This window comes from Diabrotica virgifera, chromosome 3 (genome assembly GCF_917563875.1).
Source record: "Diabrotica virgifera virgifera chromosome 3, PGI_DIABVI_V3a".
NCBI lineage: Eukaryota > Metazoa > Arthropoda > Insecta > Coleoptera > Chrysomelidae > Diabrotica > Diabrotica virgifera.
Window position 1 is genome coordinate 128,812,590 of NC_065445.1, and position 27,942 is coordinate 128,840,531.

Here is a 27,942-nt window from a genome sequence, read left to right on the forward strand (position 1 = left end):
AAAGAGAAAACAACTACAGAGTGGTGTCTACAAAGTAACTTGTGATGACTGTCCGAAAACTTACATCGGTCAAACTGGCAGAACCTTTGACAAATGGATAGCAAAACACAAAAGGGTTTTCAACAATAGAAAAACAGACACTTCTACATACGCACTTCACCTTCTAGATCATAATCATTCTTTTAATGAAGCGTTTCAAATTCTGCATATTCAAAATAAAGGCTTAAGCTATCTTTATTAGAATCTATGGAAATTATTAAATTAAAAAATACAGATATAATTCTGAATGACCAACTCGAGACAAACAGCTCCAAACTCCTCAACCTCTTCAGCTAAAGATTTTTAAAAAGGCAAACCCATAGTAAACTAAATCAAAAAGACTAAGTTTTCACTCTAATGGCATATAAAACAACATAATGCTATTCTACACCCACCAGAATGAAAACAATGGGAACCTTCTCTTGTTACACCTCCGAGGCTTCTACAATTTGCAAGCCATATGGATGCTGAGACTAAGGAAGATGAGGAATTCTACAATTTACAATTCACGTCCCATCTGCTCAGCGCGGTAAAGTTCCAACGAGAATGGTTCCCTTCATACTCCACACAGAGTAAATGTAAATCAAAAATGAATAACCATTTTCAATTTCGTTGCAAAACGAAAACACAGCCGAACCATATTCTAGTCCAATCAGAGAGTGCTGCAAGCAGCCCTACCAGTTTCGAAACTTATTAGTCTCTCATCAGGAGGCACATATGCTGCGCTCCCCGATCCAACCAAAACAAACCCCAGCGTGCAGTCCCGGATTGCAACGAACGAAATGGCATAGATGCCCTAGCGGCAACTGCTAGCAAAAAGACTAAGTTTTCACTCTAATGGCATATAAAACAATATAATGCTATTCTACACCCCACCAGAATGAAAACAATGGGAACCTTCTCTGGTTACACCTCCGAGGCTTCTACAATTTGCAAGCCATACGGATGCTGAGACTAAGAAAGATGAGGGAATTCTACAATTTACAATACACGTCCCATCTGCTCAGCGCGGTAAAGTTCCAACGAGAATGGTTCCCTTCATTTTCCACACAGAGTAAATGTAAATAAAAAATGAATAACCATTTTCAATTTCGTTGCAAAACGAAAACACAGCCGAACCATATTCTAGTCCAATCAGAGAGTGCTGCAAGCACCCCTACCGGTTTCGAAACTTATTAGTCTCTCATCAGGAGGCACATATACTGCTCTCCCCGATCCAACCAAAACAGACCCCAGCGTGCAGTCCCGGATTGCCCCAAACGAAATTGCATAGATGCCCTAGCGGCAACTGTTAGCAAAAAGACTAAGTTTTCACTCTAATGGCATATAAAACAACATAATGCTATTCTACACTCCACCAGAATGAAAAAAATGGGAACCTTCTCTGGTTACACCTCCGAGGCTTCTACAATTTGCAAGCCATACGGATGCTGAGACTAAGGAAGATGAGGGAATTCTACAATTTACAATTTACGTCCCATCTGCTAAGCGCGGTAAAGTTCCAACGAGAATGGTTCCCTTCATACTCCACACTTAATAGTTAATTAATAGCAAGCTGAAAATTTGTTAATAGCTTAAGGGTGTCTAGCCGGACAAACTTTGATATATGGGAACACTGGAACAGGGGCAGTTTTAACTGTGGAACAGGTTAAAAATTTGGATCGGTCAGACCACGAAAACGGCACATCTGTTTTGTTCGACAGAACAGACTTAAACTCTCCGAACAGAGATTAAGCTCTCATGCAAAAATCAGACTGCTATTTATCACCAAATGGGCGTTTTAATGAGTGGAACATGTAGAATATGTCAAATGACAAGAGTTTTGACAGGTGATAAATAGCAGTCTGATTTTTGCATGAGAGTTTAATCTCTGTTCGGAGAGTTTAGGCCTGTTCTGTCGGACAAAATAAATGTGCCGTTTTCGTGGTCTGACCGTTCCAAATTTTTAACCTGTTCCACAATTAAAACTGCCCCTGTTCCAGTGTTCCCATATATCAAAGTTTATCCGACTAGACACCCTTAAGCTATTAACAAATTTTCAGCTTGCTATTAATCAACTTTTTTTTCATACGCGGGATCCAGACCTATATGTTTTTGATAGCGTTTTTAACAAAATGAAATTTGGAGGCCAAAATTTTCATCCTAATAACAATATTTTTAAAAGATATTTAATTGAAAACTTATTGGACCATTTTCCTGGTAACACCTCCATGTCTTCTAAAAACTGCAAGCCAGATGGATGCTGAAGCGAAGAAGACAAGGGGGAATTCTAACATTTGCAATTCATGACCCCGTCTGTTTAGCGTGGTAAATGCCGACGGAAAATGGACCTACAGTGTGTCAATTTGAAAAGTTGCCACCCCCTATAATTTGTTCCCTATAGAAAATCTAAAAATAGGCAAGAACACGTCAAATTTATTTGTGAGGGGGACATTTTGTAGACCAGTTTTCAACTAAATTACATCAACCCTATAGCGGGGGCGGACACAACCCCCAAAATCTTTAATGGAAAGGGGGGTTGAGTGATATATAATTTTGAAGTTCATTAAATTACCTTTTCAAAAATACATCATGCCTTATATTTCTTTTCAGTACTTTTGGAAAAATCTTGGACTCAATACTCTAAAATATTTTGGAGTTCTGAACTCTATACTTAATATCTTTACGGTTTTACTTGATTTTTCCAAAAATACTCTAAATACTTCAACACCCCAAAAAAAATTCAATTTGGAGTTCAATACTCCAAAAAGATTTTTGTAGTTCTGAACTCGATATTTAATTATAAAAATTAATTATAAAAAAATTTAAATTACTGAAAATAAATATAATGTATGTGGTATTTTTGAAAAGGTAATCGAACGACCTTTAAAATGAGGTATAACTCAACCCCCCTTTCCATTAAAGATTTTGGGGGTTGTGTCCGCCCCCGCTATAGGGTTAATGTAATTTAGTTGAAAACTGGTGTACAAAGTGTCCCCCTCACAAATAAATTTGACGTGTTTTTGTATATTTTCAGATTTTCTATAGGGACCAAATTATTGGGGTGGCAACTTTTTAAATTGACACCCTATATGTTACTCAATATAAATTATAAAAGGAATTCCATTTAAAAAAAATATTTTTCTATGGATGCTATACAATGTGCAACTTCTCTCACTACTTACATACATTCAAAACGAACAATTTCTCAGGCAGTGAGAAAAGTCGGCCATTTCAGTGAGAAATATTTTTTTTCTTCAAACGTCAAATAATGATGATATTACTTATCTAACTTGATCCTGTCAAAGTTTGATGTCTCCGCCGGCAGCAGTTTTTTTCCCCATTTCTTTATGGCGGAGGGAAAAATGTTGTCATGGCAACAATATGAAACATGTCACAAAGCAACAATACAAATGTCATTAACAACAATTAAACATTATTTTTATTTATAGTAATATTAAAAGTACAATTATTTAATGAGGCATTTTCAAAATTGAAACCGTGCAAAAATGTTCCCGACTCTTGATACGCATTGGTAATTGTTGATGATACTGATGGTCGAGCACAACTTTCAGCAATCATTCCCGATGTTGGCGAATCATGAGGGTTTAAAATTTTTTGAGCATTATCGTTCTTATTTCTTATTGAATCCTCTATATATCCTTCGGCAACCGTGCTTGATTTCCAGCCCCCATGTCGTTTGAGGCATTCTAGATTTTGCTACGTTTGAAGAAAAAATAGTATACTTTATTCGGCAAAGAAGCGACTTTTCTTGACTTGCCCTCTATTACGCGCCTCACTTCGTTCGGCGCGTAATATCGGGCGCGTCAAGAAAAGTCATGCTTCTCCGCCTCATAAAGTAATATACTATTCTCACGGATTCACCGCCGGTTTACATACATATGATCGCCATTTCCATGGTAACATGCACAATACAAACACAATTATTTTTGTCAAACAAAATGTGTTCATACTTGTCAAAACCTATCAAAAATTACCTTTTAAGACTGTTCAACTGTGAATTATAATTTTAAATAAATAAAGTATATAAATATTAAGAGTATTAAATACCTATGTGTATATATGTATTTTATTTCAATTTAGGCATATAATATACCTAAAAGCACCTAAATTATTTAATTTTGAACTCTTGACAAACACGCATCCATGGAAAAAATACAGTGTACAACACGAGAGAAAATGACATATTTCTCTCTCGCTTGATTTGCGGCACTCGCCTCGTGCCTCGGCTCGTGCCAACAAACTTCTGCGCTCGTGATAAATATGCCTTTTTTCTCTCTTGTTGTATAATATACTATTTATTCCATTTTTATTCAGTTGCAATGCGAAGCCAAAACTGTATTAATTTTTACTTAGTTCAGGGAGCGCAACCAGCGCTCTTATCGACGATTTCGCCACTTTTAAGTGGGTTCTCAGAGAATGCTTAGGTTGCTCTCTCTACCTTATGTCCAAATTTTCGAGTCTATTAGTCCCCGCGTTGCAATTGACATGAGGGTAGTAGGTGTCTAGCAAAATCTGCTAAATAATACTACCATCATATCAGTTGCAATGCAGGGACTAATAGAGTCGAAAATTTAGACTTAGGGCAGAGATAGCAACATATGCATTCTCTGAGAATAATGTTGATAATAGTGCTGGTTGTGCTCTTTTAACTAAGTAAAAATTAAGGCAGTTTTCGCTTCGCATTGCAACTGAATAAAAATGGTATACATTTTTATTTTAAAATGAATCTTCTTTTAGGTGTTTCTATCTTATTTAGAAAACCAGAAGACGCCCCGCCCAGTTTCTTTTCCTTTGCGGATCCTTTCGGACTCGACACTTGGGTTTGCATGGGATGCTCGTTTTTGATAACATCCCTCGCACTTTACTTAATAGGCCGATTATGTGCCGACGAATGGACCAATCCTTTTCCATGCATAGAAGAACCGGAATATCTTGTTAACCAATTCAGTCTTAACAACTCTCTTTGGTTTTCAACTGGTGCAGTATTAGCTCAAGGGTCCGAAATTGCCCCAATGTAAGTAAAATATTTTTTAATAAATTATTAAAGGGTGAAATATAAAAATTTTAAAAATAAAATAAAAATTACATTTTTATTTGGACGTGAATGGACTAGGTGACTAGCGTCATCTGGCAATTGAAAGATGAAGTAGTTTTCAATCCTAATAGCAATATTAATAATATTTAAAAGTATTAAAATATTACTAAAAGATCTTTAAATTGAAAACTTATTGGTCCATTTCCTTGGTAACACCTCCAAGGCTTCTAAAATTTGCAAGCCAGATAGATGCTGAAGCGAAGAAGACAAGAGGGAATTCAAAACTTACAATTCACGACCCCGCCTGTTTAGCTGGTAAATTACAACAGAAAATGGACCTAGTTACTCAAAGAAGTAACGACCAATATAAAAATAAAATAAAAATTCCTTTTTAATTCAGTTGTAATGCGAAAGCAAAACAATCCTATTTTTCAATTAGAATACGGAGCGCATTCCAGCCCTCTGAATCGACGATTTTCGACTCTTGTTAGAGTCTCATTGGAGAGAACGTAGGCCTGCTACTCCATACCCCAATTGACCAACACCGAGAGTTCATCCCCCACACCGCACCTGACGTGAATGGACTAGGTGACTAGCGTGGCTGGCAATTGAAAGATTAAGTAGGTTTCAATCCTAATAGCAATATTAATAATATTTAAAAATATTAAAATATTACTAAAAGATTTTTAAATTGAAAACTTATTGGTCCATTTTCTTGGTAACACCTCCAAGGCTTCTAAAATTTTCAAGCCAGATGGATGCTGAAGCGAAAAAGACAAGAGGGAATTCAATACTTACAGTTCACGACCCCGTCTGTTTAGCTGGTAAATTACAACAGAAAATGGACCTAGTTACTCAAAGAAGTAACGACCAATATAAAAATAAAATAAAAATTCCATTTTAATTCAGTTGTAATGCGAAGGCAAAACAATCCTCTTTTTCAATTAGAATACGGAGCGCATTCCAGCCCTCTGAATCGACGATTTTCGACTATTGTCGGAGTCTCATTGGAGAGAACGTAGGCCTGCTACTCCATACTCCAATTGACCAACACCGAGAGTTCATCCCCCACACCGCACCTGACGTGAATGGACTAGGTGACTAGCGTGGCTGGCAATTGAAAGATGAAGTAGGTTTCAATCCTAATAGCAATATCAATAATATTTAAAAATATTAAAATATTACTAAAAGATTTTTAAATTGAAAACTTATTAGTCCACCGAACTCTCGGTGTTGGTCAATTGGAGTATGGACTAGCAGCCCTACGTTCTCTCCGATGAGACCCCAACACGAGTCGATTCAGAGGGCTTGACTGCGCTCCGTATTCTAAATAAAAAATAGGATTGTTTTGCCTTCGCATTGCAACTGAATATAAATGGAATTTTTATTTTATTTTTATATTGGTCGTTACTTCTTTGAGTAACTAGGTCCATTTTCTGTTGGAATTTACCAGCTGAACAGACGGGGTCGTGAATTGTAAGTTTTAATTTTAATTCAGTTGTAATGCGAAGGCAAAACAATCCTATTTTTCAATTAGAATACGGAGCGCATTCCAGCCCTCTGAATCGACGATTTTCGACTCTTGTTGTAGTCTCATTGGAGAGAACGTAGGCCTGCTACTCCATACTCCAATTGACCAACACCGAGAGTTCATCCCCCACACCGCACCTGACGTGAATGGACTAGGTGACTAGCGTGGCTGGCAATTGAAAGATGAAGTAGGTTTCAATCCTAATAGCAATATTAATAATATTTAAAAATATTAACCTTCGGAGTACGAAGATCATATGACTTACTTAGATTACGATGATGGGTCAAGCGTGACCTATTCTCATTTTATTTATAAGGATGTTTTAAATAGTCAGTATTATTAAACAGTATCTTTAATTCAAGAAAAAACAAACAAACATAACAATTATAATCCTAAATTATTGTATTTAATTTTTTTAAGATGGTTCCCCATGGGCATATACTAGTTCGCACCGGCGGCCAGATTTTAATACCTTACAGAAAACGGGCATAGGTAAATTCGCTCCGGCCATATATTTGAATACGTATACCCGTAAACAGAGACGGCTGCGATTTACGTGTACCTACAAACATATTGAGAATATTCTTCGAAATCCGAAGACTGGGTCAGCACTGACCCGGCATCATAGATATTACGTAGAGGAAAAACTGTAATTTGAATGTTCGCGAATTATATACGAAAAAATAGATTGAAACAAATAAGGAGAACTTACGATCAATCGGATTTGTAAAAAAATTATTTCATAAAATATTAAGAAATAAGTGAATTTCGGGTCACGCTTGACCCAGTCTTCGTACTCCGAAGGTTAAAATATTACTAAAAGATTTTTAAATTGAAAACTTATTGGTCCATTTTCCTGGTAACACCTCCAAGGCTTCTAAAATTTGCAAGCCAGATGGATGCTGAAGCGAAGAACACAAGAGGGAATTCAACACTTACAATTCACGACCCCGTCTGTTTAGCTGGTAAATTACAACAGAAAATGGACCTAGGTACTCAAAGAAGTAACGACCAATATAAAAATAAAATAAAAATTCCATTTTAATTTAGTTGTAATGCGAAGGCAAAAGAAGCCTTGGAGGTGTTACCAAGAAAATGGACCAATAAGTTTTTAATTTAAAAATCTTTTAGTAATATTTTAATATTTTTAAATATTATTAATATTGCTATTAGGATTGAAAACTACTTCATCTTTTAAAAATTTTATTTTATGGTTGAATTTTATCAGACTTGAGCTGTAATAGACTTTTATTCGTTCATGTGTTCATTTCATTTTATAAGTAATACATACAAATTAGATAGAAGGGGAAGATAAGAGGAGGGATATGGAGATACGTATTATAGATAGTTTAAAAATGACAAGCAAAAATGTTGAAATAAAAAAAGAAAATAATAGAGAAAATAGGAAAGTCCCAGATACAAAATAGACACTCATTAAAATCTCAAAACTTTCCTTTTTAGAACCAGTTTCTGTCAACATCCTAAATCTATGCCTTTTACAATTTATAAGACATAGAGATGACAAATATAAAACGCGGAAAGGATTCTAGCAATCACATTCCGCTTTCATTCGTCTAGGAAAAGGTACGAAAACAGTAAAGATAGACGTAAATTGAAAGACAATTTATGTTTCATTTCGATCCAGAGGCAATGCACCATCAACAGACAGCTGTTTCTGTATAGTACTTCATCAGTGTAGATGCGTGTCTGCCTCTTTGTCTTGGCTCTTTAAGGGTAATTTCAAAAATATTTTGAAATCCACCATTAAAACATTGCCGCGACATCTATTAAAGAAAATAGGAAAGTCCCAGATACAGAATCAATTAATAAATATAACAATAGACACTAATTTAAATCTGAATATTTCTTTATTAGAACCCCTTTCTGTTAACATCCTAAATATCTGCCTTTTATAATTTATAAGGCATAGAGACGACGAATATAGAAAGCGGAAAGGATTGCATCAAAACGTAGAAAAACAGGTTCTTAGTACCTACTCACAATTTGAGTAAATATAGAAGTGAAGTGAGAACGATAATTTATGTTTTATTTCGATTCAGAGGCAATGCAAAATCTACAGACCGCTGTTTCTATTTAGAACTTCATCAGTGTAGATGCGTGCCTGCCTCTAAATCAAAACGAAACGAGATTGTCTCTTTAAGGGGAATTTCAAAAATAGGTTGAAATCCAACCACTAGGACGCTGCCGCGACATCTATTAATGAAGATAGGAAAGTCCCAGATACAGAATCCGTTATTATTGTATTATTATATTTTAATAATCATTATATTTAATATTTTTATATTTAATATTGGATTCTGTATCTAGGACTTTCCTATTTTAATAAAAAAATATTCCTTGGTAAAACGTATACTCATTTAAAAGCCCTTAAAAGGGCCACAAATATCAATAGAACGTTTTCGCTGTCTGAAAAGAGCATTATCAGTGTTACAAGCCTAACATGGTGAGCCACCCAAAAATATAAAGGTTAAAACCCTTTAAAAGTTGACTAAATATCTTACATTATTAAATAAATTATGGAATCCAAACGATGGATATAAGCCCTATGGATGAGGCCCTAGGGCAACATATGACTCCCACGTGGTACACTTTTTTTTACCAATGTAAACCTGTGTTCAGACTGGATACACTAGTTCGTGAATCACTTCGTTGTTGCCATAATAGATAACGGAATTGCATTAAATCTAAATACAAAAAAATGACGTTTCAAAATGTATAAAGGTTTTAGATAGGTATTATTTTTATCACTACCAATTGACCATCATTAACGAAACCTGGGAAAGCTTGGACGAAGATGAAAATTTATAACTAAATTTATTTCTCATTGCCCAGAAGATTTCAAGAAGTGATTAATAATAATGGAGCTATGACAAAATATTAATATTACAGCACTTTCTAATTGTAATACATACATATATGTATTTAAATTCCACACTTGCTCACTGTAAAAGTTATTCATATTGGATTAATTTCAAATCAATTTTTTTATTTTTCCCGTGTGTTTATTTTAGTATACCACAACTCAATTTTGTTTTGTATTTACTGTATAATTTACGAGAAACCAATCACGCTTTTCGATTTTAATTTAAACATAATAATTTAAAGTTATGTCTAGATTTATTAACTATTATTATTTTTGAATTGAAATATTTTCATAAATTATAATAAAACACGAATCAATGTATGGGGATTTAATTGAGATGACTGGCAACGTTGCCTTAGAAATTAGAATGACACATTTGACAAGATCAACTTACACAACTTGAAAAACGTGATTTTCGGTTATAAGAGTGGTACCAGTTTTTTTGACGCGAAGTGTACTGTGAAGTTGGGGGTTGCTAGACGAAGACACTACCCCGAACAAAAAACTCTTAAACTTTTTACAGAAACTTTATTCTTATATAATTAAATGTACAATTACATTACGTAGACCTTCAGATAGGTCAGGGATAACCCATTTCTCGGTAACTAGATCCCCTGACCACGCGCGACAGAGTGCAACGACAACAGCGATGTCTCAGGTACTCGACCTTCCTATTTATATCTGTTATAGTTAAAGACAGTGCCAATATGTTTGACCATATATGATGAGGTACTATACGTATATTAAGAATGACGTGTGCTTTCTTTGCAGTCTTTCAAATGAGTTCAATACTTTGAACTTTGCTACTATCGTAATAAATTATACAAATTGCAGTTATAATAGTATGACCTTATTTTTATAATAAATAAATTAGAAAAATTCCGTGAGGGTTGTCGTGTACCATCACAGTGGGTTGCTAGGTAATAATTAGATCATCACATAGAGAAAGGTAAAAGGCAACCCAGGTACTACGTGTGAGTCATATGTTCATCATCATCATTTGGCTCTACAACTCTATGTGAGTCCTGGCCGCGTTTACTATTTCCCTCCATTGTTGTCGGTCCTGAGCAGCTATTTCCCATTGCTGTACTCCCATTTTGCGTAGATCACTGGCCACTGCGTCCTTCCATCCCTTTCTTGGCGACCAACTGACCTTTTTCCATCGGGCCTTTCCCACAATTTGACGTTCAGAATTCCTTCGTCACTTGATCTTAGCCCATCGTATTCTGTTTGCTTTAATGTAGCGTACTATGTTTTCATCTCCATATATTTTCTGGAGTTCATCATTGTGTCTTCTTCTCCATTCTCCTGTTGTCTCGTCTCTGCAAGGCCCATAGATAGTCCGCAGTATCTTTCTTTCAAGGAGTCATATGTTGCCCTAGGGCATTATCCATAGGTATTATATTTATCCATCCATTAAATTACATAATTTATTTAATTATGTAACACATTTAGTCAACTTCTAAAGGGTTTTAACCTTTGTATTTTTGGGTAGCTCAGCATGTTATGCTTGTATAACTCTGATGATGCTCTTTTAAAGAGCGAAAACCTTTTGTTGTGATATTTGTGGCCCTTTTAATGATTTTTAAATAAATAAACCTTTTACCAAGAAAAATTTTTCACTAAATTTACTTGTAATTAATCCAGCTACAGGAAAATTTTCGTTATCGATATTTCCTATTTTCTTTAATAGATCTCGCGACAGCGTCCTAATGGTATATTCCAATCTATTTTTGAAATTTCCCTTAAAAAGACAGTCTCGTTTCGTTTTAATTTAGAGTGGAAACGCATCTACACTGATGAAGTTCTAAACAGAAACAGACAATTATTTAAGTGCGTCACATTTCACATGCTCCCCTACATACTATTTTTTTATTAATCATTTTTTAGTGCTTTCTCATCAAGGACTTGTGCAGCGTTTTGGTGGTATTTTTGCCTTATCATGAACGCTTCATACACTGCTAATTTGGCTGCGTTTCTGGCGACTCAGAATCCTATAAAATTATTTACTGACTTAGATTCTCTTTATCATAATAAGCATGGAATAAAATATGGTGCCAAATTGGGAGGAGCAACTATACGCTACTTTGCGGTAAGTATTCGTTGTTATTCCATTCATTGTTTTTCCGGCTGCTTTAAATTTTTTAAATTCCACCTACATGTCAATATCTATTTTCATGTGCTTGTTCTTGGTAACTAGAGTAACTTCTTTAGGTACTCTCTCCTCTAAATATGTTGGTAATCATTACAGTTATTTTCACTTTTGAGATTTCAGCTCTAAACAAATCGATGGAACTGCAATTATACCACTTTCTCAGTTTGTTAAGCCAGTAGATGCTTCTGCTTCCAATACTTCGTCTTCCCTTTGTTTTTCCCTGCATAATGGTTTTTAGCAACACATATTAAATATTTGATAAATTTTATCCCCCCTCTTAACGTGGCCGAGATATTGAAACTTTCTTATCTTAATCGTACTCAACTCATGATTTCCTTGTCCATTTTCGTCTTTCTGATGACCTCAACATTTTTGTAGTTTTGTCTACCCAACTTATTTTTAATATTCTTCGGTAGAGTAACTATAATACCATATATATTTTATCTACCGCTTATCGGCTCATATGCCTGCCTCAGATGCCTGCCTTTAAAGAAAAAATTCACTCGTATGTCCTTATTTGTATTTAAAGTATTTTTTTGTTGTATTATTTAACAGGTATATTATTCCGGTTAAGTATTGCCACATCTATTGGTAATGTTTGCCCAGTAAGTATATTAACTATTATGAGATCCAGTCTATTGTGTGTGCCACTGAATGGTCTGTGAGCACAATGAGATCCCAGTATAGCTTGTAGTTATACTACAGTATACTTTTAAAGTCCTGGCATTCTTTATAATCAGGACTAATAAACGCCTGGCAACCGCCCCCGATAAGATGTTGGATGGATTCTTGGACTTGACATCCATATCGGCATTTGTCGTTTTGGACCTGAGGATCTTTGACAATATACTCTTGGTAATTTGGACAATACACTCTGGTAATAAACTATAAACTGGTATTTCTAGTTGGAATAAACTGATCCTTAATGGCAACAAGGACACCCTTTGTTTCAGGAAACAATCTTTGTGTTGTCAACTAATAGTTCGACGCTCCATTTGTCGACATCTTGATTGATTTAATTTTTGTTCTTGTTTAGATAGGTGATTTATGGGCATTTCTTTTCCCTCAGTTTAAGTTAAGTCATCTACTGCGAAGATCTCTCGATGTAAAGTAAAGACTGCGCCTGAAAATAAGTTCTTAAGTTAGCAACTACTTTATCCAATTATAATACGGTAATGTTGTTCTCTCTATGGCACTGCGTGGATGATGTTTTTGTGCCTTTGTGAAAAGTGTTCACAAAAAATAAGAAGACTTTGGTGAAGAATTTCTATATCCGTTTTTGAACACATGAGTACCTACGCGCGGAAAAGGGGCAGGTAATTATGCCTGGTTGCACCAACAGATCTTAAGTCCCAGATTAGCTAAGCTCTACTTATAAATAGGGCTTCCTTGAGTATTACTTACGTTGCACCATAATATTGGATTCTTACCTTATTATCAATTATATCTATTATTATATTATGGTATTCTTATTGTAATATATTATAATTATATTATATTAATTCTTATGATATTCTCGACTTAAGCTTAAGATCTGTTGGTGCAACCGGGCATTAATGCCTTAAACAAATTTTTACTATTGAGATATGACTGACTAAGCTGTCTTACTCATAGAAGCCTCCATTTTTTATTGCAAATTTGGATTCCATACGTAAAAATAAATAAATTTTTTTCGAGACATTTTTTCGAATCATGGATAGATGGCGCTATAAACGGAAAAACTGTTGTTGGAAATGAAAAATTAAATTAAAAATTGTCCCCACGTAAATGGAAAACTTTACTTAACTTTTTTTGGTTTTACCGAATGACAGAATAAGATATCTCTGTAACATACAAGATATACCTAGTACGACGAGAGTGGAATCAGCATGTGATGAGAATGGACAGCGAGAAGATAGTCCGTATAGCCAGGGATTCGAAGCCAACAGGCAAGAGACCAATAGGAAGGCCCTTTAAAAGGTGGCGAGATAGCTGGCAGTAGCTGGCAGTCAACATCACAGCTACGAACACAAGCTCAAAATCGGTTAAGAAGAGGCCAAGAGGCTTAATATAAGAAGAAGAAGAAGAAAAAGAGGGTTTTAGAACCTAAGCTTTACAACCCAATAGGTCCCCATAACTCTTGAGTAACTGCAAATTTAGCATAATTTCCTCCCCTACTATAAGCAATTTATGCGGTACTAAATCAAACGCTTTCTTGTAGTTAATAAAGGCAGTAAATAGATTTCGGTTTTTGATGTATACCTGGTTAGGAATGACTGAGTGGATTATACGTTGTTCTTTACAGCCCATGGAACCATTAGCGCATTCTATCTGATGAGGTTATATGATATTGTTTATAGCACAGTGTTAGTAGATACGCTGGACTACACAGGATGTGACCAATTTGTATAAAGTTGGTAGACAATTAATTGGGCGGTACTGGCTAGACTTTGGGTGATATATATTGTTATGCTCTACTTTAACTATTTGTTTAGATTGATTAGCAAATTTATAATTTAATTAATTAATCAATTACTTTAATCACTGCCTATGTAAAACAAAACTAAATTCAAATTAAATATTCCAATAAATTTTATTCTCAGGGCCAATTTTATATTTGATATAATACCTATGATTTGTGGCTTCTAGTATTTCTAGTTGCTTACTTCTTCCAGGATGGAACAGGGAAATTAAAAACATTTAATATCATGTAAATGTAATATATTATTCATTTACCAAATAAGCCGTGTACATATGATTTAAGAAAATATTAAATTTTAACTTTGTTGCAACAATTTCTTACTTAATAAATCAAACTTTAATTCTGATATCTCTTTGTTTTAACAAAAAAAAATTATTTAAATAAATTATCATTTTCTCATACTAAATTGAATGAATTTTACTTTTATTCATTTGAATTGAATTCTTAAATTTGAAATGACTAACTGCGTTATAGTAATGTTCAATAAACAAATAAGCAAATATGGTTTTGATATAAACAAATTCTCTCCATTCCGACAAATGATTTGACTAACCTTTTTTTTCTTCAGTTCCTCTTTTTCTGGATTACGTGGTTCTCGATTCTCCCAACGTACTCTCTGGATGTTGCGACAAAGTCCTTATCGTCCAAACTGCTTCCAAAACAACACACAGGAACTTGCTCGAATTCTCTTACTCAATTTTCTCCTTGCTCGATATCTTGTGCAAATAGATATCAATCATCTACTCGTTCCAGACAACACAAAGAAATCTCCCTCGGACAAGGAAAATTAACTTTTCAACCGGTCGACAATTTGGTTTCAACTTGATTCTGCTCGCAAAGGCCGATCACACCACTTTACACTGATTTCTCACTTTTGAAAACTCGACTGCTCTTTTCAGATATCCATTATACAGTAACCCTCTTTTCTCTCGCAAATTTGGACTCCAACTTCTTATCCCCTCTACCGATCTTTTCCACCCAATCAAAAACACGCCTCTCTCAAAACCTTTCATACCCATTTCTTACGAACCAAATATTTTTCTATATAACTTTCCAATTTGTCAAATTTTAACAAATATCATACTTAGTTTTTTCCTACATACTACTTTTACTTCTAAAAACTAAAAAAGTAGTAAAAAAACTAAAGTATTTCCCATCATTAAACCTTCCCGGAAACAATTTAAAAACATTATTGTTCTCGCCAAACGATATGTCCACTTTCTAATCCCGAATTGTTTGTTAGTGTACCCATTCACTTCGTCGAATCATTATCACTAATCGTTTTCACTTTCCCGAAACACTGTTTAATAGCTAAATTAGATTGGGATGAGAATCTATGATCTAATGGTCTTTTATATAAATTTAATTTTGTTTTTAAATTATGAACTATAATTTCTTCGAATTAAAAAAAAACAATTCTACAACAATAATTTGGTCATTCGTTATTAGATAAGCGGTCGCCTGAGTAAGGCATCTATTAATATTTGTACATCATGTATCACTTGCATTATTTCTAATATTCTTATAGATTCGGAAGGTAGAAAGATTCACTATCTACCTATTCCCTTGGTTTGTGATCGTCAATGGATAAATCGCAAGGTATTGATAAAATATTGGAAAAAGACAAATATAATTGAAGGAAATTGTACAAGAGAAAAGTCTAATTTGTACTTACGTTATATTATATTTTAGAATGCGGAAAACGAATCTTTACTTTGGAAGGTCGGGCAGTACCTAGGGGATCATCCAGAATTACTACCCACCGAAAATGATGACGGAGTACTAAGAGCAGAGCAAGAACTATACGCGTTTTTTATGGAATCAGCTTCCATTGAATATGCTACTCAGAGACATTGTACCTTACAGAAATATGGAGATAACCTTGATTCAAAGGGGTACGGCATAGCAATGAGAAAAGGTAAGGGTTTAGCAAGGTTCTCAGAATGTTTTCTTGTCGCAAGTGTTATGTCTATATGGGTGTCACCCTAAAGAAACCAAGGGTGGGTTAAAAGTATCCACAATATTGCATTACATCTGATTTTCTAAATACCTTTGTTCTTAAAAATCTCAAAAAATTAGTGGTTGTTGGCGTCTTACTGCTATATTAAATCACATAATTAGCATTTTTGTATAATTTAATTCATACTCTTACTTTGTCGAAAACTATACGGTGGACTATAAAAATAAGGCCGCTTGGTCCATTATGGATGTGACAGTCATTTAGACTTTAGACTTTTCGGTAGCTTACGGCTGACAACGTTCGTAAATACGAGTAAACAGACGCCAAATTATATATTTAGACTCTCAGTTTTTTCACCTTGTTTTGTTGGATGTTGCAGCCATCAATGCATACTCTCTTTTGATTCTCAATTTTCCAAATTGAGATGAAAATAAGAGTAATCGTCTTCGTTTGTTTCTGCAAGAATAAGGAAATAAGGACCTTGCCTTAACGCTCTCTTAATGAAAGAATAGCTATAAATAGTATATTCTTTGACGGTCTTTGCGGTAAATTTTAAAGAACCGCGTGGATTGACTTGAAATTTGGCATACATATACATAATATGTCAAAGAAAAAAAGTGATATTGTGCCGATGTGTGCTTTTGCTCTAGGGGTGTGTACCACACCTTCTCGGGGGTGGACGTATTTAACCTCAAAATAACCTCGGAAATTGATAGATATTTCAATTTGAGTAAAAAATCTTATATACGACTTTTTCGGTAAATTGATATTAGCAAGTTATTCACGATCGAAATTGATGATTTTCTACATGAAAAATGCATGTTTTTTAGTGGATTTGTTATATCTCCTGTTATATCTCCTCTGTTTGTTCTCGGAGTTCCAGTTTTGTTTTCAATGGCCCAAGCTCTGGCTTAGAAGTCTCTTTTTATATAGCGTACTTTTCTAAAGAGGTCTCTCGGCTAATTATTCTGATCATGTCTCTCAATTTTTTTGCATATACTTTGATAGTACTAGAAAGAACCAAATATTCCGTTAAGGTAGGGGAGCCCAAGAGGGAATTTTTGCAGTTACTCGAGCGTGTCAGATTATCACATGGGGAGAAAACTTATACCCTGTAATTGTACCCATACGATATATATGATCTTAATACAGGGGAGTTCGTTAAGGGGAATCCGAAAAAAAATCTATTCTTATAAAAACATGAAATCGTCAGATTAAGATAAGGTAAGTTAAGTACATGCAGAAGAGTGTATATTTCAAAATTTCTGACGGTTTGACCGGTGCGTAAGGAAATGGGCGAGTCACAACCACAAGGTTTCACAAGAAAAAACCGAATAATTCGAGAAATAAACGTCATATCGAGAAACTAAAAAATACATGTTTATTATTTTTCAAAAATCTGTCGAATGATATCAAACACGACCCCTCACGGAGAGGGGTTGGGGTAAATTTAAAATTTTAAATAGGAACCCCGCGATATTTTGCGAAATGAACAGCAGATCGAAAAACTGCAAAATACACGTATTCAATATTTTTAAAAAATGTATCGAATGACACCAAACATGACCCCCTACGGAGGTGGGTGGAGGGCTACTTTAAAATCTTAAATAGGAGCCTCCATTTTTTATTGCAGATGTGGATTTCTTCCTTAAAAATAAGAAACATTTATTCGACACATTTTTTTCGAATTAAGAATAGATGGCGCTATGATAGGAAAAAACTATTATTGGAAATGGAAAACTAAATTAAAAAATTTTAAGTCCCCACTTAAATGAAAAACTTTACTTAACTTCTTTGGTTTTATTACATAATCTTCACATCCCAATAGGTTTCCATAACGCTCGAGTAACTGCAAATTTAGCATATTTCCTTCACTTCTATTATAAATCTTCTTCAAATACAAATCCGGAAAACATTTGTTTTTTGTTTTAGGATCTCTTTACAGAAAACGGCTGACTTTAGCCTTACTTAAATTACAGCAAAACCATATTCTCGACGACTTAAAGAAAAAGTGGTGGGAAGACCGTAGAGGTGGAGGTGCCTGTCAGGTAAAAGCTCCAAATATCTTAACACTTTGGCGGACAGAACGCCTACAGACGTCTAATTTCCATTCGTGTAATATGACACGACGTCTATTATAGACAACATTTTTAAAATAACGAGTTGTGTCAAAAAATGTCACTTTACATCTACAGATGCATATTAGTCTGGGCTGATTATCGGAGAATAGGGCATTTTTGGGAAAAGTTAATTACCAGCAATTTTATTGCTGGAATCGAATCTTATGACTGTATATATTAATAATATAGATATGCAAAGTCCGCAGATAGTGTGTCTACTTTTTTTATAGACAAAATGGCGCCCGAAAATCGTGTTTTTTTCGATTTTTGCTCTATAACTCCAAAGATTTTAACTTTACGCCAAAAACACTCAAATAAAAATTCACCGCAATTAAATTCTGCATAGAAACGTGTTTTTTCCGATTTACTTCGACGAAAACTTTCCCCGGAAAAAGCGGGTTTTCCCAACAAAATCTTTAATTTTCAACTAAACTTTTAGATTAGTAATTGTTAATTAATAATTAAATAAATTGGCAATGTAAAAGCACTTTCTGTATACATTATAATTCCAGAAGCCGATGGAAATTGAATGAACAGTTTAGCAACAATTGAAATGTTAATTAAAAACTTACGGTCGCTATAATAACGACAATAATTAGGATGCATAAAAATAGCTATGATTTTTTCATAAAAAGACCCTTTACCTATCTAATGTACTTTACAGAATTGAAATTGGACTATTTAAGCGGCCTCAGGAATATTTTAAAATTATAAACAATTTTTTGGCTTATAAACAAATAGAATATCTCGGGAAATATTAAACTAAATTATACTGTGAAAACGGTATTCGAAAGACAGCATCACAGCATCAGGACGCTACTTCTAAAAGAAAAAACTTTTAATTATGACGAGTAGTTCCTGAGATACAACCGGTCAAAGTTGACCAAAATTTACGGCAAAGATATAAACAATAGGATCATAATTTTCAAACCATCACCTTTTTATTTCTATCCTCTTTCTCCACACCAATTTTCATATCTTTAGAATCCTCATAACATATATTATTATAATAAAAACTATCGATAATACGTGTGAAAATTGCCAAAAATAGCAAAATTCCGATCAAAAATTAGGTTGAAGAAAATGTAACCCTCAAAGTTCAAAATCGGTATACGTTAACAAAATGCATTTTCTCGGCTTCCCATGGAGCAATTTCCTTCATTCTTTTTTTGTTCCCTAATAACTCGAGTAAAGCCATCGAACTAACGCATTATTAAAAGTCAAACTTGCTTTTGTTTTGTTATAATAGATTAATTTATTTATAAGAACAGAAAATTACATATTTTTTCCAGTTGTAGGCTTTTTTTAGATAAACTTACTACAAGTGTACCTTTTAAAGTTAAAAACATAAATATTCTCATTTGAAAGCTGTATAATTATTTAAACAATTTTTATTTAAACAAATTAAAATATTGTGTTATAATAAATAAATTAATTTATTATAACAAAAGAAAAGCAAGTTTGACATTTATTAATGCGTTAGTTCAATGGCTCTACTCGAGTTACTTGGGAACAAAAAAAGAATGAAGGAAATTGCTCCATGGGAAGCCGAGAAAATAAATTTTGTTAACGTATACCGATTTTGAACTTTGAGGGTTACATTTTCTTCAACCTAATTTTTGATTGGAATTTTGCTAATTTTGGCAATTTTCACACGTATTATCGATAGTTTTTATTATAATAATATATGTTATGAGGATTTTAAAGATATGAAAATTGGTGTGGAGAAATAGGACAAAAATAAAAAGGTGATGGTTTGAAAATTATGATCCTATTGTTTATATCTTTGCCGCAAATTCCGGTCAAATTTGACCGGTTGTATCTCAGGAACCACTCCTCGTAATTAAACGTTTTTTCTTTTAAAAAAAGCGTCCTGCAACTGATTTTTGAATAGTGTTTTCACAATTTAATTTAGTTTAATATTTCCCGAGATATTCTATTTGTTTATAAACCAAAAAATTGTTTATAATTTTAAAATATTCCTGAGGCCGCTTCAATAGTCCAGTTTCAATTCCGTAAAGTGCATTAGTTAGGTATAGTGTCTTTTTATGAAAAAATCATAGTTATTCTTATGCATCATAATTATTGTCGTTATTATAGCGACCGTAAATTTTTAATTAACATTTTAATTGTTGCTAAACTGTTCATTCAATTTCCATAGACTTCTGGAATTATAATATATACGGAAAGGGCATTTACATTACCAAGTTATTTAATTATTGATTGACAACTACTTACCTAAAAGTTTAGTTGAAAATTAAAGATTTTGTTGGAAAAACCCGCTTTGTCCGGGGAAAGTTTTCGTCGAAGTAAATCGGAAAAAACACGTCTCTATGCAGAAGACACGTCTCTTTAATTGCGGTGAATTTTTATTTGGGTGCTTTTGGTCTAAAGTTAAAATCTTTGGAGTTATAGAGCAAAAATTGAAAAAACACGATTTTCGGGCGCCATTTTGTTTATAAAAAAAGTAGCACACTATCTGCGGATTTTGCATATCTATATTATTAATACATACAATAATAAGATTCGATTCCAGCAATAAAATTGCTGGTAAATAACTCTTCCTTGTATTTTGCTAATTAGCCCAAAGTATATTAAATGTGCCACGATATCCATGGTCATCGTCCACATGTTTACAAAATGTTAAAACTCATTGTTTTCATAAACTATAAGCGCTAAAAGAAATTCAGCAATTTCCCTATTCTACTTTGAAAAATACGTAAATATATAGTTTGTTATTTCCTGACCGTGAATTTTTAAATAGAAATATTTTTATTCCTGGGTTTTTCGGTCTGATAAACCGAAACCGAAAACACACAGCCTATTCTTGCTTATACGTTTCGGCTATTTGCCATTTTCAATAAGCACTTTAATGATTAAAACATTACACTTTTAACAATATATTTTCACATAAACGTTATATTTTCACATTCACAAAAATGTATACTTCATTCTCGAGATGTTAACGGAGAATGAAAAAATTAGCCATGTCTGGCTAGCCTGGCACCATATGTTATAGACATTTCAAAACGGTCTTAGGTCGTAAACTCAACATTACGTATATTATAAAGGAGATCGAATTACACATAAGAAAAAACCCGATTAACATTCACTATGAAGAGAAAAGGAAAAATATTTTGTAAGAATGATGTGAGTTTGCGAACTCAAAATATGAATAATGAAATGTTATATATGTTCTGTATTATTATGGAATTTAGACTTGGACGATAAAAAAGGGGGGATATTAAGTAGATAATATTTATAAGAAGTATTTGACTCGTGAGAATAGTATCGAAGAATTTTAAAAATATATTTTTAGTCATTTCTCTACTTTTCTGTGATACCAATCCCACAGTCTTAAAATAATTAAATTACCTTTCAAAATATTCCTTCAATCAAAATTACTATCTGGTTGGTAATAAATCTCAATATTTATATAAACTTTCTAAGTTGAGTATTAGTCCTGCTTGGCTTTAAACTTTTATTTATGAGCTTCTCTCCCATATTCAAGTATTTGTAATACAGTATTTCCCAAAATAAACAGTACTGAATCTGAAACACAGATGTCTCTTTAGTCGCGCCGTCATATTCAAATTAACTAGTATAGACCTGTCAAGTAATCCTTAAACAATTAACTAATAACGTTTAATTGTTAAAAATGGTGTTAAGTATAGAGGAGAAAATGTTTCTTGTGGAGCATTATTTTCGGTCATACGGAATCGACCGACGTAATAGTGCAAGTCTGCAATACGTGTGTGATCAATTCACACGACCGATGCTTTAATTATTAATGTAATGCTTTAATTTTTAAGGTTGTTGAAAGTTACAGCATTACTTGGAGAACGTTTATTAAACCTTTGTGTGAATTGATCACACACGTATTGCAGACTTGCACTATTACGTCGGCCGATTCCGTATGAGAGAAAATCATGCTCCACAAGAAACACTTTCGCCTCTGTAGTTAACACCATTTTTAACAATTAGGCCTTAATATTTAATTGTTTAAGGATCACTTGACAGGTCCATACTAGTTAATTTGAATATGACAGTGCGCACAAAGGGACATCTGTGTTTCAGTTTCAGTACTGTTTATTTTGGGCAATACCGTACTTTCCGTTAGTGACTGAAATTATTGGTCTATGTGATCCAACAATAACGGCAATAAATAATGAAAAACTGTGTCTTACGCAAACTTTTTAAATTAAAGTTTTTAGTTTCTCTAAGTATATCTTATCTGTCATAACACGATATTGTAATCAATATATTTTCATAGAAGAGAAGTTACCTATAGAGAATATTATTATTATTATACTTACATGAAGCGGCGCGTGTCGTAAATGTTACACCTGTGCGTACAACCGATATGATATTAGTTTAGGAAAATATTGAGCCCTATATATGTTATACAGGGTGTCCCGAAAAGATTGGTCATAAATTATGCCACACATTTTGGGGTCAAACCTAACTTACCTTAGTACAAAATGTACTCATAAAAAAAGTTACACCCCTTTGAAGTTACAAAATGAAAATCTATTTTTTTCAATATACCTAAAACTATTTTTTAGATATACGAGGTATAAGATAAAACTATAAAAGGATTTTTATTGACATGGACGACATGTATCATTATTAATAAAACAAAATTATAGTGAAATTTGTCCACCCCATAAAAATTTTATGGGGGTTTTGTTCCGTTAAACCCCCAAACTTTTGTGTACGTTCCAATTAATTTATTATTGTGGTACCAATAGTTAAACAAAACGTTTCTAATACTTTTTTGCCTCTTAGTGTTTTTTCGATAAACCAGTTTTTATCGAGATGCGGCTTCTTTTTTAATATATTCACCTAAAAATTGTATGGGGTGTTGTCCCTTTAAACCCCCCAAATGTTTGTGTACGTTCCAAAACTATTGTGGCACCATTAGTTAAACAAAGTGTTATTAAAATTTTTTTGCCTCTTAGTCTTTTTTGATAAGTCACCTTTTATCGAGATGTGGCTTCTTTGTCAAAATATACCTATTAATGTAAATTATAAATTTTTCAGATTATTATTAACAGGTCTCTATAATCGAACTTAACCATATATAAATATGTGGTTATTAATATACAAATATGTGATTAGTCCAGAAAGCCACCGCGCATCCGCTAGGAAAAATATTCCGATTCGGATTTTTTGCGCCATCTTACTCAAAAAGGATCCCTTTTAACAAATTTGCATGACCAAAAGTGGGTAAAAAATTTTTTAAACGGTTTTTTTTGTTTTTTTTTCATAAAATTATTTTTTTTGCACGAAAAAAAGTTTTTTTAGGTTTTTTGGATCATTCCAAAGAGAAAAGGTCTTTAGTGACTTTTCTCTAAAGTTGATAGTTTTTGACATAATATGTTTTGACATTATATTATAAGCGATTAAAAATTGAAAAATTGCGAAATTTGCCATTTTTAACCCCCAAAAACTATGTAAAAAACTGAAAATTTGAATGTTGCCAAGGTATGCAGATATTCTTTATACATCAATTGATGAAATCCCGAAGAGTTTTTTGCAATACAATATTCAAAACTCCTTTGTTTTTTTATTGTTAATCAAGCGTGCGCACACTATTTTCCACCGTTGCACCGTATACATCATGGTGCAAATGAAAGGAATAAATTCGTTATCTCTTAAACCGGCGACTTTAAGGAAAAATCCCGAAACAGGTCGATTTTTATTTTTAAGTTATGATATTGTGGCATATATGGTATACTAGTGACGGCAACCATCTGGGCGTGATGAGGTAATCGATGATTTTTTTTAAATGAGAATAGGGGTCGTGTGCTAGCTCATTTGAAAGGTTCTTTAAATCTCTATTCAGTAATATAAACATTTACATAATTATTTAAACAGGTTGTCCAAAAATTTTTTATTAAATTAAATTATTTGACAAAAAAGAAGAATGTATGTAATTTATTTAATTCAAAATACATTTTACTGCTTTCACAAATCAGAAAACAAAGTTTATTTCAAAAATAAACATTGCTTTTCGCTTAAATTAAATGTTCAAACTTCCAAGAGGCAGGTTGCTGGCTAGAGCTGGCTTGAACATTGAATTTAATCGAAAAGCAATGTTTATTTGTGAAATAAACATTTTTTAGTTTTCGGGTAACGGCAACAGTAAAATGTGTTTTGAATTAAATAAATTACATACATTCTTCTTTTTTTTCAAATAATTTAATTGAAAACTTTTTTGGACACCCTGTATAAGTAATTATGTAAATGTTTATATTACTGAATAGAGAATTGAAGAACCTTTCAAATGAGCTAGCACACGACAACTATTCTCATTTAAAAAATCATCAATTACGTCATCACGTCCAGATGGATGCCTTCACTAGTATACCGTATACCATATATGCCACAATATCATAACTTAAAAATAAAAATCGACCTGTTTCGGGATTTTTTCTTTAAGTCGCCGGTTTCATTTGCACCATACTGTATACACATGCAACGGTGGAAAATAGTGTCGCGCACGCTTGATTAAACAATTAAAAAACAATTTTCAGTTTTTCACATAGTTTTTGAGGGTTAAAAATGGCCGATTTCGCAATATATCAATTTTTAATCGCTTATATGTCAAAAACTATCAACTTTAGAGAAAAGCCACTGAAGACCTTTTCTGATTGGAATGATCCAAAGAACCTAAAAAATTTTGTTCCATCAAAAAAAATAATTTTAGGAAAAAAAACAAAAAAAAAACGTTTAAAAAATTTTTGAGCCACTTTTGGTCCTGGCAACATGCAAATTTGTTAAAAGGGGTCCTTTTTGAGTAAGATTGTGTAAAAAATCCGAATCGGAATATTTTTCCTAGCGGATGCGCAGTGGCTTTCTGGACTAAGTGGATTCGAGAAATATTCAAAATATCTCGATAAACACTGTCTTATCGAAAAAATACTAAGAAGCAAAAAAGTTTTAAAAATATTGTGTCTAACTAATGGTGCCACAATAAGAGTTTAATTGAAACGTACACAAAAGTTTGGGGGTTTAAGGAAACAAAACCCCCAAATAAAATTTTTATGGAGTGAACAAATTTCACTTAAATTTTTTGTATTTTATTATTTTACCTGTTACATTTAACATCATATTTCATTTTATAGACGTCCTAACTTTTTAATAATTTGGTTTATCTTTCAGGGTGACACAGAACCTGACGCAGCAGAGCCAATGAAAATGGTCAATGTTGAAGGATGTTTCTATTGTACCATTTACGGAACGTTAATAGCAGTTATCTTAGTATTAATAGAACATCTTTTGCATATCATTCGAGTAGGAAAGAAAACAAAATTGCCATTTAAAGAAGTTTTTATACGTGAATGGCACGCATACATTGATTTTAATAACGCCAGTAAAGCAAATTTGATGATCGAGGAAAAATCGCAGGATGAAGATAGTCAAAAAGGGGAAGAGGCGATAGAAGAACAACAAGAAGAGCAAAAAAAGTCAAAATCAAAAACAAAGTCGCACAATTCGAGGTCGAGATCTAGTTCAATTTCTCGAGCAAGACTGAGACAAAAGAGGAAATCTGCAATGATGAGAGGAAAGTCTACTTCACCAATGCCTTATGGATTTATGATACCTGGTTCAGAAGAAAGTTTTAAATCATAAAATGTTTATGCTTCGTTTAATAAAATATAGGGTGGTATGTTAAAAGAACTTCGAGTTCTGTGGTACAAGATTTTGTTCTTTATCTTCTTATGTTTTGTTATTTGCGACGTGTTTTACGTTTGTAGGCATAGATTAAAATTTACTATAAACATCTGCTTTATCCAGATATTTTATTAACAAGTCTTGTTAAAATTTTATTATATTCCTTTTATTATCTTAGATTTATTTCTTTAAAGTACACGTTAACTTTTTGTTCTTTACTCTCTTGTTTTATTTTTGTATCTTTCACTATACACTGATTACTGTACTGATTTTGAAATTTGTACTTTAATATTTTTTATAGGTTACTGACTCTTTTAAGTGGAATAACGAACTTATAAGTAGACTAAGCAAAGTTCATGTTGCCAAATATCCTTCAATCATGAAAAGCTCTATTTAATATTCAGACTAAGGTAGAGAGAAATTTCCACTATAAAGTTGTTTAATTTTATTTAAGTATTTATCTAGGTTTTACAGCGCTCCAAACTTGACCAATCAAAATTGTTATGTTTTATTAGATTTTCTGTAGGACTGGTAGTTTACGAGATATAGCGCGAAACCCATTTGCACCCCTTTGTCAAGATGGCGGCCGGGCGAGAAGGGTGGCGACCCCAAAAAGTTGAACTTAAGCTTCTACTGATTCCCCCTACACATTAAACAAATAAAATTGACTCCTCTAACAAATGCAAGGTATGGCCTAAAAAATGTAACATTTCAACGGACTAATATTATGCATCACCCAAAATGATAAAATAATACTTAATTTATGGCTGGTAATATAAACAACAAATAAATCATCAAATAAGTATCTGTGGGTTAAATTTACTTTACCCGTGTTGAGCTGCCCCCCCCCCACTTCTTCTTCTTCTTCTTTCTCGAAACTCCTTATGCTCCTTAGGGGCGTTGGAGGTTTTATTCATCTTCTATCCATCTCTTCCATTTCTTGCGGTCCTTTGCTACCTCTTTCATTTGTTGATGTGTTTTTTCTTTTTCCTGTCTAATTTCTATAATCTGATCGATCCATCTCTTCCTTCGCCTCCCTTTCCTTCTTTTACCATATCTTTTCGATTCCATCACCTGCTCTGGTAGTCTTCCCTGGTCCATTCTGTTAATGTGTCCATAACATTTTAATTTTCTTTTTTGTATCTTGGTTATTATCGATTCCTGTTTCAGTCATGTCTAATATCTTCACTTATTATTCTGTCCAATTTCGTTTTTCCTGCTATTTTTCTTAGCTGCTTCATCTCCGCTGCGTTTATTGTACTGTCTATTTTTGCATTGTTTACTAGGGTGGGCTGAAAAAAATAAATGTTTTTTTTTTCAAGTGCTATACCGCGAAAAACTTGCATATATACTTCATAAATAAAATGCAACTGAGAAAAAAATTATTTTTTCAATATCACGGTAGCGCAATGCAATTAAAATAGTTCGTTTTTTGAAAAAAACTTGGATTTTTAAAATTTTTTCTCCGGTGTAAAAACTTTAAATAATCAATCGCTATAGTGAAAAAACTGTATAATTTGACTTAGAAAACAGAAATACACAATGAACCAGTTTAAAAAACAATGTTTACGGTAGCGCAAACAGCTTTAAATAACGGATAATTACGCTAAAAGGCGCAGTTTACAACACTGCCGTCCCGCGCGGAATGATTCGTTTTGTATGTGACTGTACCGTTTCCCCCACCACTCGTACCCAACCCACAATTCCTTGTGTTGTGTACGCTTGCTTCGCCATTTTGTGAGCTCGCGTCAGTGACTCGGCAGTGTTTGTCAGTGTCAAAGCTTTTGTTGTGTTACTTTTACTGTTACGTTGAGTGTGTGTTGAGTGTCATGGCTTTGTCCAAGAAAATTACGCGTAGTGAGTTTGATTGTCCAATATTCGGTTACCCAAAGGAACTACCTGTAAGTAAACTGCCTTCCTATGAAAACGTTTTAAAGTGCTTCTTTCTTGAACATTACAATTTAGCTGTGGAAACCAACAACAAATTGTTGAACAACAACAGTTTTTCACAAATTTCTAATATTGTTGCACCGAAAGTTAAGCAATTATTTGATAAAGCCTCAATACCAACAGT

General features: G+C 33.4%; 1 protein-coding gene across 3 annotated transcripts in view; it reads left to right on the forward strand.

Annotated features, from left to right (window-relative positions):
• LOC114339209 (glutamate receptor ionotropic, kainate 1-like) overlaps positions 1-26,086 on the forward strand; it is a 154,479-nt gene extending 128,393 nt beyond the window's left edge. For all 3 annotated transcript variants that reach the window (XM_050645518.1, XM_050645519.1, XM_050645517.1), the window contains 5 exons: positions 4,780-5,056; positions 11,383-11,584; positions 15,801-16,026; positions 18,001-18,116; positions 25,356-26,086. In XM_050645518.1, coding sequence (XP_050501475.1) covers positions 4,780-5,056; positions 11,383-11,584; positions 15,801-16,026; positions 18,001-18,116; positions 25,356-25,826 — 1,292 coding nt within the window. In that variant the 3' untranslated portion in view covers positions 25,827-26,086. The remainder of the gene's footprint in view (positions 1-4,779; positions 5,057-11,382; positions 11,585-15,800; positions 16,027-18,000; positions 18,117-25,355) is intronic.
• The last annotated feature ends 1,856 nt before the right edge of the window (positions 26,087-27,942 follow it).